Raw genomic sequence first — 14,204 nt, 5'->3', positions numbered from 1 at the left:
AATTTTTTTCCCCTCTCTTTCTACGCAAAAGCCGCTGTGGGCTCCACTCATGGAGATGCTGCAGAGGGGAGGCAGAGCTTTGGGAACGGCCCCAGCGCTCCTGCCCCGGGCTCATGAATAATTCTGGCGCTGAGTTCCCCGACTGCTCGGGAGCCTCGGCCCGCAGCGCCTTGGCATCGGATCCTGCTGTGGGCCGGGATATTTTTATTTTTGCCTTTCAGCTGTCATTGGAGCTCTGGAGTTGAGCGCTGGGTGCTGAGGGGTCTGGGCTTGCACTGCCCGGGAGTTTGGGTCCTGCAGGATTTGTGGGGAGATTTTGAGGCTCGGAACGGCACTGACAGGAGGAGGGCAGGGAGCGGATGCTGGGCTGGGATGCAGCTATCATCCCGCCAGGGCTGCCCCCGGGCACAGGGAGTGCTCCAGACCCCTCTGGAGAGGTTTAAATGGGTTTTCAGGGAGCTCAGGTCCTCCCACCCCATCCCATCCCATCCCATCCCATCCCATCCCATCCCATCCCATCCCATCCCATCCCATCCCATCCCATCCCATCCCATCCCAGCCTGCCCTGGACACCCTTGTGGTGCCAAACTGGCCAAGAGCAGCCCCCAAACACCGGATCTGAGCCGACAATCAGAGTCTGGAGAAAGAGCAGCGTGAGGAGCCCCCCCGCCCCGGGAACCCGGCGAGAAGTGACAGGCGGGAGCCAGCGGGGCCATTGTAACCATTTGTTTATTGTTCCTCACGGCATTGACAGGATTACACGGCGGCCCGAGGCCACGGCCACGGCCAGCGGAGCAGAAATGACCCCATACCAGAAAAGCAGAACTGTCCCCCGAGCCGTGGCTCTGTCCCCATGCCAGCCCCGCGCAGCCCGGCTGTTCTCAGGGAAGCCAAAGCCGGGAGGCTCCTCCAGCCACAGCTTCCCCAATGACTTCTCCAGGAGCAGACCCTCCTCTTCCTCCTCCTCTCCCCCTCCCCACCCCTCTCCCCTCCCCAGTGACAAGTGCTACAGGTTAAAAATTGGGCTACATATTAAATATAGGGCATTGCCTTCAAGTAGGGCTGGGATATTACACAAATAACCACATTTTTTGGTATCGCTAGCTTTTTTTTTTTAATGTCCGTCATAAGACACCATTAAAAAACCCAAGAACTTTAGTCTTCTTTATCTACAAAGATCTCTGATCTCTTCTCCTTAGTCTGGTGTTATTTTACCCTGCACATACAAGTATTAGAAGCATTATTAAGAATCGTATCCTTCAACACATTTAAGAATTATATTATTATAACAAATAAGACCAAAAATTAGATTTTATAGTTAAATATTCTGAGCCAGACAAAGGGGCTTTACTGTACAAGCAATTGTGCATTTTTTTTTTTAAAAAAAGCAAATTATAGTGCAAAGCAAAAAACATTGGCCTGTCTCATGACCATTTGCATACAACAGAGGTGCATCTATTTACACCTTCACATGACAATATGTCATAAAAACAACATAGTTGCCATTCTTTTCATTATTTTATCTTTTAAAACTCACTACAAACAGTCTTAAATTAACCTATAACTATGAATGCCTTGCTTCCTTTGTGCTTTCAACCAGTAGGATGGGATGACAAACGCAAAAAGGCATTGAAACACACAGGCTGCCCTGTCCAGCTCCAGAGCCAGCAAGCACCGGTGCTAAGGCAAGTGGAAGTTGCAGTTTTGCTGGGGTAAGGCTTTTTTAAAAAAATATTATTATCATTATTATAATTATTATTATTATTGAAAAGAGTTGTTCTTCGTTGCTCGTGGAACTCTGAGTGGTCATGGCAGCTCTCCAGGGCAGCAGGGATGTGCTGCTCCAGCCTTGCCGTGGTAGTGCAATTCCAGCGCTCTGTGCTGGGGGTGACCGGCTGCCAGCTGGGAGCTGGGGACAGGTGACAGGGCTGGGACCGTGTGACTGAGGCACGGGGGCCAGGAGGGCAGCTTTGAGGGTTCGGTTTTCTCATGTTTATGGGAGAAATGGAAAAAGAAAGGTGTGGTTGTCGTGGCACTGGGGCTGGAGCTGTCCTCCAGCTGCAGGAAGGGCTCTGCAGGGCAGTGGGTGCTGCACTTATGGATCCCCAGGAATGTGTCTGTGCCCTCCAAGCCTTGCCAGCATGAGGAATCCTAAATCCAGCCCCAATTCCCAGCAGAAGGCACAGTTGGCCTGCAGGAGGTGACAAACCCTGTGTTGTGCATCAGAGCCAAGCCCTGAGCCAGCCTTGGAGGAGTCCACAGTACCCTCCAGCTGCCTCCCACCACGGCCCTGTTTGGTTGCAATCTCTTTGGTGTCAGCTTCGAGGGTGGCAGACCTGGTTCCTGCAAATGCCACCTGATATCATCACCACCAGCGGCACCTTGAGTGCCCCCTTTTGAGATTATTCCCCTACAGTGAGATCCCCATGCTCAGGTCACCTGGGGGAAGGACAGAAGGCTGAGGGGATGGAAAAGGCTGCACAGCATCAATTCACAATTCACCAGGAGTAGAAAATGCTCCTTTCTCAAGATCTCAGAGCTTCCAGGATGAGCTGACAAATGTGACTAAAAATAAGAAATGAATCCTCTCTGGGTGAGAACATGGGAAAGGACCAGAACAGAATAATGATGCTTTGCCACCAGCTGTGAGTGTTGCCACTCAGAGGGGATGGAAGTAACACTTGGAGAACGGTGGCAAGGCCATGCCAAAGGCTCCTAAGCTCCTTGGAAGTGCATCTCAAATGTCTCAGACTGTCCTGAACACCTCCTTCACTCCAGCCACCACCACTGAGGTTTGCTAAGGGGAGCAAAGAGCTGAATGGTGAGGTCAGGACAAGAGAGCAAACAAACAAAACAAAATATCTCCATAAAAAGTACATCTCATGTGTAAACATGGAGGGAAGAGGTCAGCCAGGCCCGGGGTCAGCCACGTTACTGATTGACAAAATGACGACAATGACACCAAAATGAACAATACAACTTCTGTCGTCAACAAAATAATAAAATTAATCACATCACAGCTCTTGTTCACGTGGCTGACTGAGCCCCAGTGCCCCTGGCTGTGCTGCAAACCCCATTGCTCTTTGGTGCTCAGGGACCCTTCACCAGCAGGGAGGAAAGGACAGGAGACAATGGGGTTTTTTTCTTTTTTTTCTCTTTTTTTTTTTTTCTGAAGTTCAGTCCTCCTGCACTGGCAGAGAGATGGCTCGAATGAATTCTTGGTGTTTTCTCTTCTCTGAACCATTTTCCAGAAGAAGGGTGAGATTCTCCTCACTTCTGAATGCTTTGTGTGGGGAAGAGGTGCGAGCGAGATGAACGAGAAGTGTTCTGCGAGTCCCAAACATCTGATTCCACATGTCCTTGGGGTTTCTTTTTCCCTATGTACAATCCTACACACCTAAAACATACGGAAGGAACCACATCAAGCGACACACTCAAGCCTCGTGGGTGTTCACCTTGAAATGCAACAAAGGTCTTGGTCCATCTTCGCTTGATGTTTGCATGCAGAGGATCCTTTTGCTTTGGGTTTGGAAGACTTTGGTTTACCTTTTCCCTTGGCATCGCTTTGGTCGCTCCCAAAAGGAGCCACGGCGTGGCTGACGAAGTTAAAGACATCGGCGCCCAGCCGAGCTGCTCCTCAGTAAGGTCTCCAGACGGACTCATCCATCCTGCCTGTGGTGCTCATGGTGGTGGGGGAGTTGCTGTGGCTGCCATCTGCATCCACACCGTCATTCTGAGCACCCAGGCTGGGGTTCATCAGGTTGTTCCCCGCCGAGGCGCTGGTGCAGGACGACAGCATGCGGGTGGGCGAGCGCTCGCCTCCCGCCACCATGGAGAACTGGTAGGAGCCCGAGGATGTCCCGTAGTACAAGTGGTAGGGAGAGGGGTTGGCCTGGAAGGGCCCGCTCTGGTTCTGCGTGGAGCTGGGGTACGGCGGCGGCAGGTAGGTGTGGTGGAAGCGGGTGGTGGTGGGCATGCTGGTCATGCTGATGCCCCCGATGCCTGTGGCCGAGGGGGTGGCCGTGTAGGGGAAGGCGGCGGACATGGCGCCGGGGTAATGCATCCGTGGGTCGGAGAAACGTGTCTCCGTCAGCGCCGGCAGCGTTGGGAAGGAGCGCTCGAACTGCCGCGGGTCCGAGAAGGGGCTCAGCTCTGACGTGCCTGCAGGGGTGCAGGAGGAGACGGGGTGGTTAGAGCGTTCCCAAGGAATTAGAAGGGGAAGCACCTCTTGGGTCCGCCAGGGAAAAGAGCTTATTTTTAAATAAAACCCCTAAACCCATTTGTTTAAGTTGCTCCCATTTCCTGTCCTAAAATTTGTTGTTTCCTATCCAAGAAGGGACACTAAGCTAAGCCAACTTCTCTTAGGGGTCTATTCATCTCGGGGCAGATTAAAGCAGCACACCCCATAAACACAGAAAAAAGATGTTTAGCCATGACATCAGCTGTGTAGTAAATAAATGGAGGCAGGCCCCAGATGGCTGGGCCCTGGGATCATCCATCCCTGCTGTATACACACACACACACACACACACACACACACACACACACACACACACACACGGAGACAGGCAGGAAAAGCTGGAGCCCAGACCAGCCTGCTAAGCCTTCTTGTGGGTGGCCTGTTCGTGCTGATACCATCAGGGGATGGAGCTGATAAACACACAGCTGAAAACTCCCAAGCCAGGAGCCACAATATCCCTCTGCTTCAGTTCTCTGTGTATTTTTCTCCTTCCAAGAGGATAAAGAGAGTGAGAAATTCAGGCTCTCTGCTGGGGGAAGGGAGGCTCAGGCCAGCGTGGTGGGGATGTTCCCCAGCTCCATTGGATAATGGAGCCCCCCATGCCTTTTCCTGGAGGGTCTAAACCCAAAGGGGGTCACAGTCAGCTTGGAACTGGAAAGGGACCTTGGGTTTGGATCCCGTCCTCCTGCAGGAAGTCCAGGTTAGAGGAGGGAATCCACAGCAGAAGCTCCTTTGAGAAGCTGGAGGCATTCCTGTGGCTCTCTTAGCAGTCCCAAGGCTGAGACAGAGCTCAGGAACCTCTGGCCTTGGTGCATCAAGGCAGAGAGAAATGAGGTTTGCTCTCCAAGGAGAGAAGTGAAACTTCTGCCCTTCAGACCTTCTCTATTTTCCTCTTGTTAAAAGCAGGGCCTTTCTCCTTTGCTAGTGGGATGCCATGCAGCCTCAAAAGTGACTTTTTTTGGTCACATCAGCTGGATTTTGTATCCCTCAGAGCAAGAGAACGTGAGGTGAGTATGCTAAATACGCCTGTTGGTTTTGGAAATGCATATACATACAAACACACATCCAGAGGATTGTGTGGCTGCTCTGCACGCACAGGGACGTGTGTTTTAGATCTATTTATTACAATGAGGCATTTTTAACTTCTCAGGGCTGGTGTTCCAAGCCCCGAAGCATTTCCCCAGGAGAAAACACTTGATTCAATCCCTTCCAGCTACCTAGTGACACGGGCACGCTCTGGAGGAGCAGGTATGGAGTGGATTTGATGTTTAACCTCCCTTCTGCTCCCAGGTGAGTCCTTCAGCCATGGAAGGAGAAGGGGAGGATCCTCCCTCCCTCCCCTGCAGCCCTTTTGCGGGCGCCCAGCAGCGCCTGTCTTCCCACGCAGGCTCCACGGAGGGGAAAGGCGGGGGAGCACCTGGTTTGTGAACGTGGCTGTGGCTTTGGGGCGAGATAAGAGAGGAGCAGCTCAAAGCCGTCCCGAACCACACCGCTCTGCACACACCCGGCGCTGCACAGCGCCCGTGGAAGGGGGTGCCCGGCCACAGGCCGGCCCTGCTCCGAGCCGGGCTGGCTGGAAAAGCACAGAGGGGGGAAAAGCACTCCCAACCCGATTTCACAGCCCAGCAGGGCGCTGGGACCCATCCCAAAGCCGTGCTACGGCCACAGCTGCTGCCAGGCACTGTGAGCTGAGGTTTGGAGACCAGCTCTGCATGGAGCAGCCTGACCACAGCCCCGCGGCTGTAGCAACCCAGCAGCATCACGGCTTGAGACAGGAACATGGGGCAAAAATCCTGCCTGCACCTGGGCTGGAAAGAAAATGTGCTGTCTTCTGAATGCCTCCCCTTAAATGGAGAAAAAGCAGCCTCCAAATTCCCCTCAGCCCCCAAAACAGCCAGGCTGCTGCTCGCTGCCTTCCCGGATGACAATCTCCAGTGCTCAGACCATGCTCCTTCATTACTTTTCACAGCTCCATAAATAATATTCCATAAAATGCAAATAGAAATCAAACCTGAGCGCTCAGGGCACATTTCCCTTTTCCTCTATAACGTACTCAAAGAGGGTTTTTTTAAGAGGCTACGTTTTATTGGCCTTAACTTGCACCATTTGGCAGTGTGTCCCTGCTACTAATTTAGACAGGAGCATGTAAGAGTGTTAATTACAGGCTGTGTGTGTGTGACAGGCAAGGCACAGTGGGGTCTGGACACACTGAGCTCTGCCAGGCTCTGAACCCCTGCCCAGAGCACTCTGCAGCGCTGGGATCTGCCAATTTGGATCCTTCAAAAATCGAATCCCTCAGCGCGAACCCCTCAAACGCAATCCACACCCAGCAGAGCCATGAGGCGTCCAAGGGACCGTGACCGCCTTGCTTTCACCTCCGCCGGCCTCGGGCTCTAAGTCTGGCCCAGAATAAAGCTCCAGCTTTCCCTGACCAGTCTAGGGCTACAAATAAACCCTCAAACCACTCCAAAAACAAAACCCCGGAGACCCCGGCCCGCGCACGGCCCGCCTGAGGCGGCCGCCGGCCCGGCGCCAGCAGGGGGCGCGCGCGGGGGCGGGCAGGAGGCGGGAAAGAGGCGGGAGGAGGCGGGAAGGAGGCGGCCGCCAGAGGGGGCCGGGGCCTCGCCGTCGCCTCAGGGCTGCCCCTCTGTCCCATGTGCTTCACCTCAGGGTTTCTCCTCCATCTTGGTCCTCCCCTCAGGGTTGCCCCTCTGTCCTGTGTCCTTCACCGCAGGTCAGCCCCTCTGTCCTGTGTCCTTCGCATCAGGGCTGCCCCTCCATCTTGGTCTCCTTCACCTCAGGTCAGCCCCTCTGTCCTGTGTGCTTTACTTCAGGTCAGCTCCTGTGTCCCACGTCCTTCACCTCCAGGCTGCCCCTCCATCCTGTCTCCTTCACAACTGTCTCCGGCAGCCTCACCTCAGCACCCCCCTCCATCCTGCCTCCATCACCTCAGGGTTTCCCCTCCATCTTGGTCTCCACATAAGGGCTGTCCCTCCATCCCATTTCTTTCACCTCACAACTGTCCCTTCACCTCAGTGCTGTAACCTCACAACTGCCCCTTCCATCTTGGTCCTCGCCTCAAGGTTTCCTCTCCATCCCATCTCCTTCGCTTCAGGGCTGCTCCTCCATGCTGGCTGCCTCAGGTGGAGCCACACAGCCCCAGCCCCTGCCCTGCACCCGAGGAAATCTCCACTGAAACAGCCCCAGCGAGATCCAAACAAAACATAGCCATTAACGCCCTCCATAACCACCTAACTCAGCAGCAAAGACCCCCTGTCACAGCCAGGATCAAACAGTAACCTGGAGCAAGCAGCTGTTGAGCAAAGCAAGGGAACAAGAAGTGGGTGAAGCTGCACCCTCGGACCCCGCATTCCCTTTGGAATCACAGCTGAAAATGGGCTTTAAAAACCCCATCTTTCTGTCCCTTTCTCCAGCACATCTCACACACATCTGCTCCATAGTGCTGCCTCCGAGGATTTACTACGGTTTTCCCTCACTTACTCGCCGTCCAGCCCCGCTTTGCTTTTTTGGACCCTGGCAATCCGAGCTTGAGTACTTCAGTTGTCCAGTTGCCAATCAAAATATTTGAAGGAAATGTTTATTTTCTTCTCGAAATCACACCAGCTGCTGCACTAACTGAATAAGCCCATTTAGCTGTAAGAATTTAACCATTGTAAGAGTGAATTGAGTCCCCCAACTACTCCAAAATCTGACCCAATCTATCAGCGGAAATGTCAATGTTTTGGATGGGAGTTTGGGGAAGTGTGGAATGTGTATTAAATAAAAGCCATGTAAAGGTCAAAGCCCTGATTAGTAATGCCACTGTCTCCTCCTTAGGGCTGAGCTGCCCCGGGGATCTCGGAGGCCGGGACACACCCCATGATTTAATTGTGCAGCTGCAATTTGCACCTTTTGAGGACCCCCAAGTCCCCCCCGCACATGGGCCCCGATAGAAACATGGTTTGAAAGCTGCTCAGCCACTTTCCAGATAAAACAACAGCGCTGCAGTGACACAGCAGCTCTCTCCACCTCGGAGACAATACAGGTCTTTCTTTGGGTGGGTGGCCAGGAGATAAATGCAAAGAGATGCCCCTGATGGGAGCCAAACCTCCACTGGGTCACAGTGGCAAGGGCTGGCCATGAGGTGGGAAGGGCTGGTTCATGGGGCTGCCAACCACAGAGGTTTCTCTGGGCGTGTTCAGCCACCTCCCTTCAGACCACTTTGGGTTTGGGAGCTGCCTTGGATGGAGTGGAACTGGTCCCTACACCCTGGCGGGATCAGGGCTGGTGGATCTGCTCTGAGGTCCCTGAAAGCCATTGAGGAGATGAGGCAATAGACCCTACAGATGGTTTTAGGGATTGATGTGCATCCATCCCAGAGGAACAGTGGGTGCTGCCACTACCTCCTAACCCAGGAACACATCTACCCTGCCTGGAGGGAAGAAAGGGCAGCAAAAGCAACGTCAGGACCTCTTCAGTGCTGCAATGGTTCCCAGAAAACCAGCTCACCCCAGACACGTGGCAGAGCACAGCACCGGGGCCTGATGTACAGCAGGACCGTCATTATCAGATCGTCTGGGGCCAAGCAGCGACGTGTGGAACCTGAGCAGCTCCTCAGCACCCCAGATACCACCTGGTCCCCACCTTAGAGATGTGGGGAGCACACAGTGGCTGATGAACTCAGTCAGCAATAAACCTAAGCTTGTGTGGATGTTACACAACAAATACTCACACTGTGTGAGACACACAGAGAACAAAGGGAATTTAAAGGGAACTTGATAGCATGGCACTCTCCAAGTGTATAGAATATAAAATATCTTCAGCCTGGCCATAGATCACTGTTCTAATTCTATGCATATGCGTGCCTTGCAAAACTGTCATGAAAAATCTACCACAGGGGAAAAAGCCCTCCTTTCCTGTCTTACTCTACAATGATTGACGACAATGTAAACACTAATGATACTTTATGCTTCTGTATATAACACACCAGCATGTGTGTGATGAGTGGGGACAGACATTCCTGCTCTGGATATACCTTTGGCTGTTTTTTCTCTGCTCATTTCTGTCATGCTTGGACCTCCAAGCCATCTTTGAGCATTCTTCTGATCTTTGTCCCTCTCCACTTCCTTCCCCTGATCACAATAACTCCACGTGGGAGCACGGAGAGGCAGGTGGCCAAGGGAAGGAGAGAATCTCCATGGGAAGGTGCATACGATGCATCTGATCTATGAAGCCCCAGCTCATCTCTGGAGAAGGCACCACTCTCCTCCCCACCCACGCAGGCAGGCACACTCTCACGCCTCTGTCACGTATGTTAACAAGTTCATTTGTTTCCAAGTCAGAGCCAACTAAAAAAGAAAACGGCCCCTTCCTCCCAGCCCACGTAAAATAGAGCAAAATATATTTTGGGGGAGGAGGGGAGGTGTTGAAAAAAAAAAAAGGAGGGTGTGAACAGCATCCGTTGTTACACGCCCATGGAGCACTGCTCTGTATCTGATAGAACCAGCTCACAAACTGGGTGCACGGACTTCCTCTGCAGGGTCTGAAAAAAAAACGCAAACCCCAAACCAAAACACAACAGGTCCTTATCATAGCATCACCAGGCACCACCTCAACACTGCCAAGCACGTTTGCTGCTCAGTTTTGTGATTCTCCCCGAATGCTGTGTGCTGTCGTGCACACACACACGCGGCCCCAAACCCACCCTACTGAGCAGCACAATCCCAGCCCCTGGGTCCTCTCCCACCCCAAATAAGCTGGGGTGCAGCAGAGCAGGGAAATTCCCAGGTGTTCTCAGCTCGGTGAATCATGCACCGCATCTCAAACCTCTCTGCAAACCCTTCCAGGTCCATTGGGATGCTCCAATTGTCTGGACCCATCCTTCTGGGGAGGACCCCGCTCCTAACTCTAGTGTGGATTTATGCAGAACCAGTTCAGCCCCATGTCCTGTGCCTGCAGTGTCCTCCAGAGCTTACATCAGCTCCTCTGCCTCGCCGTGTTTACCCCCTCGATGTATTTACACAGAGCAATCAGCTCCGCTCCCGCCTGCCCTTTGCTAGACTAAACAAGCCCAGCTCTCCAAGCTTCCGGCACAGCCTCGCTCATCCCAGAGCCTCTGCCCGCATCCCCCTGCCCGGCACATCCCGCAGTCCCCGCCGCTCCATCCCGCCGAGCTGATGAATAACGGTGCTAATTGGAGCGGGTGGGTGGGCTGAGCGGGCATCGCAGGCGCTCCCCTCCGCCCTGCCTGCGCTTTGCTCTTTACCTCTATTCAAAGGGTATTAAAACAAATTAACAAGCCCTGACTACATAAAAGGAAGCTGCTGGATTTACAACCCAGCCTGCAGCTAGACCACCTTGCCTGCCGAGCAGGTTTGGGCCAGGCTACGTCTGCCATGGGAATCCCACAGCGGAGGGGTGATGGCACAGGGGGCTCCAGGAGCCTGGCAAGGCAGCGGTGCCCAGGCTGGGAGCTCCCCACCCCGCTCTGAGCCTGGCACTGCGGGTCCCAGCACACTGGAAAATCCCGTGGTAAAGGCAGGATGGCACCTCTGAGGCAAATCCTGAGGGACTCCTTGCTGTTCTGTAGGGATGCAGCCCCCTGAGCTGTGCCTGGGGGACAGCCACACGACCACGGCACAAACACAGTGGTGGCGGGTGTCTGGACTCTATCCTGGGGTAAGCTCCTGCCCAGCACGGCTCCGTGCTTCATCTGTGACTTTTCCATGCCAAATTCACTGGAGGGACATCACTAATGTAAAGGAGAGGAGCAGAAAAGCAGTTTAAAGATAGACACAGAAGCCTGAAAGCAGGCAGGAAACCCATCTCGAGCGTGTTCCTTCCTTTGAGGCTGAAGCTGGATCCCACAATATGTTTTCTTCCCACTAATGCTTGCCTAGCTTCCTTTGGAAACAATTTAGTCTCTGCCCGTGGTAGAATGTTTTTATCCATTAAGAAACGGATATTTTAAAGAAACCATAAGTCAATCTGGACAGGGATTAGGAAGCAGCAATTCAGTGTATTTGCTGGGCCCATAATTCAGGATTTAACCTCAGAGCAGCCACGTTGCATTTCGGAAACAATAGGGGCACTTGCTGCCTATGCCAAGAGGCTTCTTAAAAGTAATGTAATACTTTAAAAATGTATATTTAAAAAGAAAAAAAGAGAGATTTACTTTAAAGGCATACGATGAAGTATTCTGCTGATGATAAAAATGTTGCACTGGCCTGAAGTAATGGATTGGGAATGAAGCTGAGCAAATTCCAGATTCAGGAGATCTGAAGCTCTTCACCAGTGAACATAGAGTCTCCCAAATAACACTCAGGAGGCACTAGGGCTAGGAGAGGCTTGAAAAAGGATCTGACATTTACTGTCTTCCCTGTGAAATCAAGGGAGTTTGGCTTCTCTGGAGCCAAAAGAAGAGTGTGCAGGGGAACGTGAAGTGCATCAATCAAAACAGCTCACTCTGGTACTGAGGAGATCCTAAAATCCCTTTGCAATTATTCTGGTGAGCACAAGGCCCCTCCATGCTGCTGGACAAGGCACACAATTGCTTTTGAGTGGTTGAAGATGTTTCCACCACAGAACTCGAGCGTGGGCGGTCCCGCTCCACTGTGCTGGGAACAAAATGGTTCAGCCTGAGCCACTGCCGAAACACTGGCAAAGGAGGACACAGAACGAGGGGCTGCCCCTGGGGATGATGTGTGTCTGTCCCCAGCCCAACTCCCCTGAGCCAGGGGGCCCTGAGAAGCAGCTGAAGGCAGACAGCAGAAGTCCCTTTAACATCTTGCTTCACTTCTGAGAGAGCTACATGATTTTTTTAAGCTAAAAGGCAAAACTCAACTGAAGCAGGCACGCAAGGCTCTGGCTTTGCATGCCCTGTAATAAGGAACCATTTGGAGTCATCCTAATGACAGCTTGGTGTCTCGCTGCGGGGATGGCAGAGCTGGGATTGCAAACACTCAGATTTTCCAGACCTCTCTGGAGAAGCATTGGGCCAAATGCTCAACAGAGGCTCTGCTCAGTTGAAGCCAGGGAAGCAGAGCTGGATGGTGATGGGGGTCTGCCTGTCTGACCTGCCCAGCACTGGGCCAGATTCTCATCACAGCTCCAGGGGGTGAACTCAAAGTTACCCTATTTACCCCCACAGCAGTGCAAGTGGGAATGAGATCTGGTGTGAGCAGGATTGCCAATGTCCATCCCATTTGGGGACAGGCATGGGAAAGGCCAAAGCCACTGAAATACCCTGACACTAGAGAGAGCAGGATCCAACCCGCTCAGCCTCGGAGCTGTGCTCTCTCCTCCCATATTTCCTGGCATGCCCTTCAGAAACCATCAGCTTTCTTACCAGGAGGGTTTTGGTTTGAGACCATTTAACCTCAGGATGATCATTTTACATGGGGGCTATTTATAACCTCCAGGGGCTGCTTTACTGAAAGCCTCCGTAAGTGGCTGAGGGCCAGACCCTTCTCCCACTCCCAGCAGCGTCCTTGCCGTGATCTCCATCATGGCTTTCCCTCCTCAGGAGGGGAGAGTGGACTGGGCCAGAGCAAAGACATCTCCCAAGAACCCCAATTCTCCCAAAGATAAACACTGTCTCCTGCCTGCCTAAAATCCCAAACTCCATGTGCTGTGCTCAGGGATTTGAGGTGCTGGGATCCCCCAGCAGTGGCCAAGGCTGTTCCTGAGCATCCCAGCTCTCAGCCTGCTTTGGCCAGGAGCGAATTAGGAAGTTTGTGCAAACTGCTAGGTCAGCAGAGCAGGGAGGGTGAGCATCCCCAGCACATGAGCAGAGGGAGCTGGGCACTGGTGGAGGGAAAAAAACCTCCCTGTCCCCGCTCTTAATCCCTGCACAGGGATGCTAAAAACATTAACCTTGGGAAGCACCCCATAAAAGATAGTGGGGGCTGGACGAACCCCAGGCTGCCCCATCTCCCCTCCCCGCTGGTATCTCCTTCTGCTTCCCACTAATCGGCCTCTCCTGTGTGTTACCCAAGAACGTGCCAAGTCGTGAGAATTACAGGCCTGTTAACTCCCGTGTTGTTCTTGGCACGGGCCAGGCTCCACTTGCTCGGGTAAAAATTATGATCTTTGTGAATAAGCTGTGTGTGTGTGTGCGAGAGAAAGAGAGGTTTTTAAAATGATGGTTATGATTGGTCATAGCCAGAGCTGTGTCAAAAGGACAGGGCTGAGATGAAAATTACTGAGCTGGTCCGAGTTAGGCTGGGAGGAGCCCACAGTCATTTTAAGACGGTTCCTCTGACTCGGGAACAAGGGAGCCAAGAGCAGAGCGTGCACAAACCGCCTTTTGCGGCATTCCTGGGACTTCGGATTCACTCCGCAGGAATGATTTCAGAGGCTAATTTTGTGTGTCTCCACTCCTGCTGTCACTTGACATTTGGGAATTTGGCAGGGGCGGTAGCTTGTGGCCAACTCCATTTTTTTTCTCGTTGAATTTGTGTCATCACCTGATTCTTCGCTCCAAACGACGCTCTTTGGGTTTCTGGCACTGCAGGGGGCTGTGCTAATTTAAAATACAAATCTTTTTTTCTTCCCTCAAGAATTTCTTTCTTTATGATGTGGCCAATGGGACAAGCCTAGAAAACTCTTTCTCTCTCTCTCTCTCTCTCTTGCTTTTTAAAAAAAAATCCCAAATGATAATCCTACACAAAATGCCCGTGTTCTTCTCATAAACCCTGCAAATGTCAATGAAAATTCCAAGCGTGGGGATTTGCATTTCAATGAGAAATAAATTAAATTTTCTCTGTAATTTTGGGTTGGGAGGAGTGGCACAGCTTTTACAGTTCGGGTTAACATTTTCAAACATGTTTTTACACCCAAAACCCCCTCTTTGCCAATGACACCGAGGCTTTCAAACCACCATATCCCTTCTGAAAACACAGCACGAAGGTTTTGGGAGCTTTTTCTGTGAAACTTTCCCAGAAGAGCCACTTCTCATCAAAAT

At 52.3% G+C, this 14,204-nt stretch overlaps 1 protein-coding gene across 1 annotated transcript in view; it reads right to left on the bottom strand.

Moving 5' to 3' along the window:
- Window positions 1-578: 578 nt before the first annotated feature.
- RUNX3 (RUNX family transcription factor 3) overlaps window positions 579-14,204 on the bottom strand; it is a gene marked incomplete at its 5' end in the record, with an annotated part of 35,034 nt that continues 21,408 nt past the window's right edge. Inside the window, one exon of the mRNA XM_083879381.1 lies at window positions 579-4,161. Within this exon, the coding sequence (XP_083735507.1) occupies window positions 3,638-4,161 (524 nt within the window). The 3' untranslated portion in view covers window positions 579-3,637. The remainder of the gene's footprint in view (window positions 4,162-14,204) is intronic.

Source organism: Zosterops lateralis (genome assembly GCF_965231275.1).
Source record: "Zosterops lateralis genome assembly, chromosome: 28".
NCBI lineage: Eukaryota > Metazoa > Chordata > Aves > Passeriformes > Zosteropidae > Zosterops > Zosterops lateralis.
Note: the sequence above shows the minus strand (reverse complement) of the source record. Positions and strands in the feature narration are given on the sequence as shown.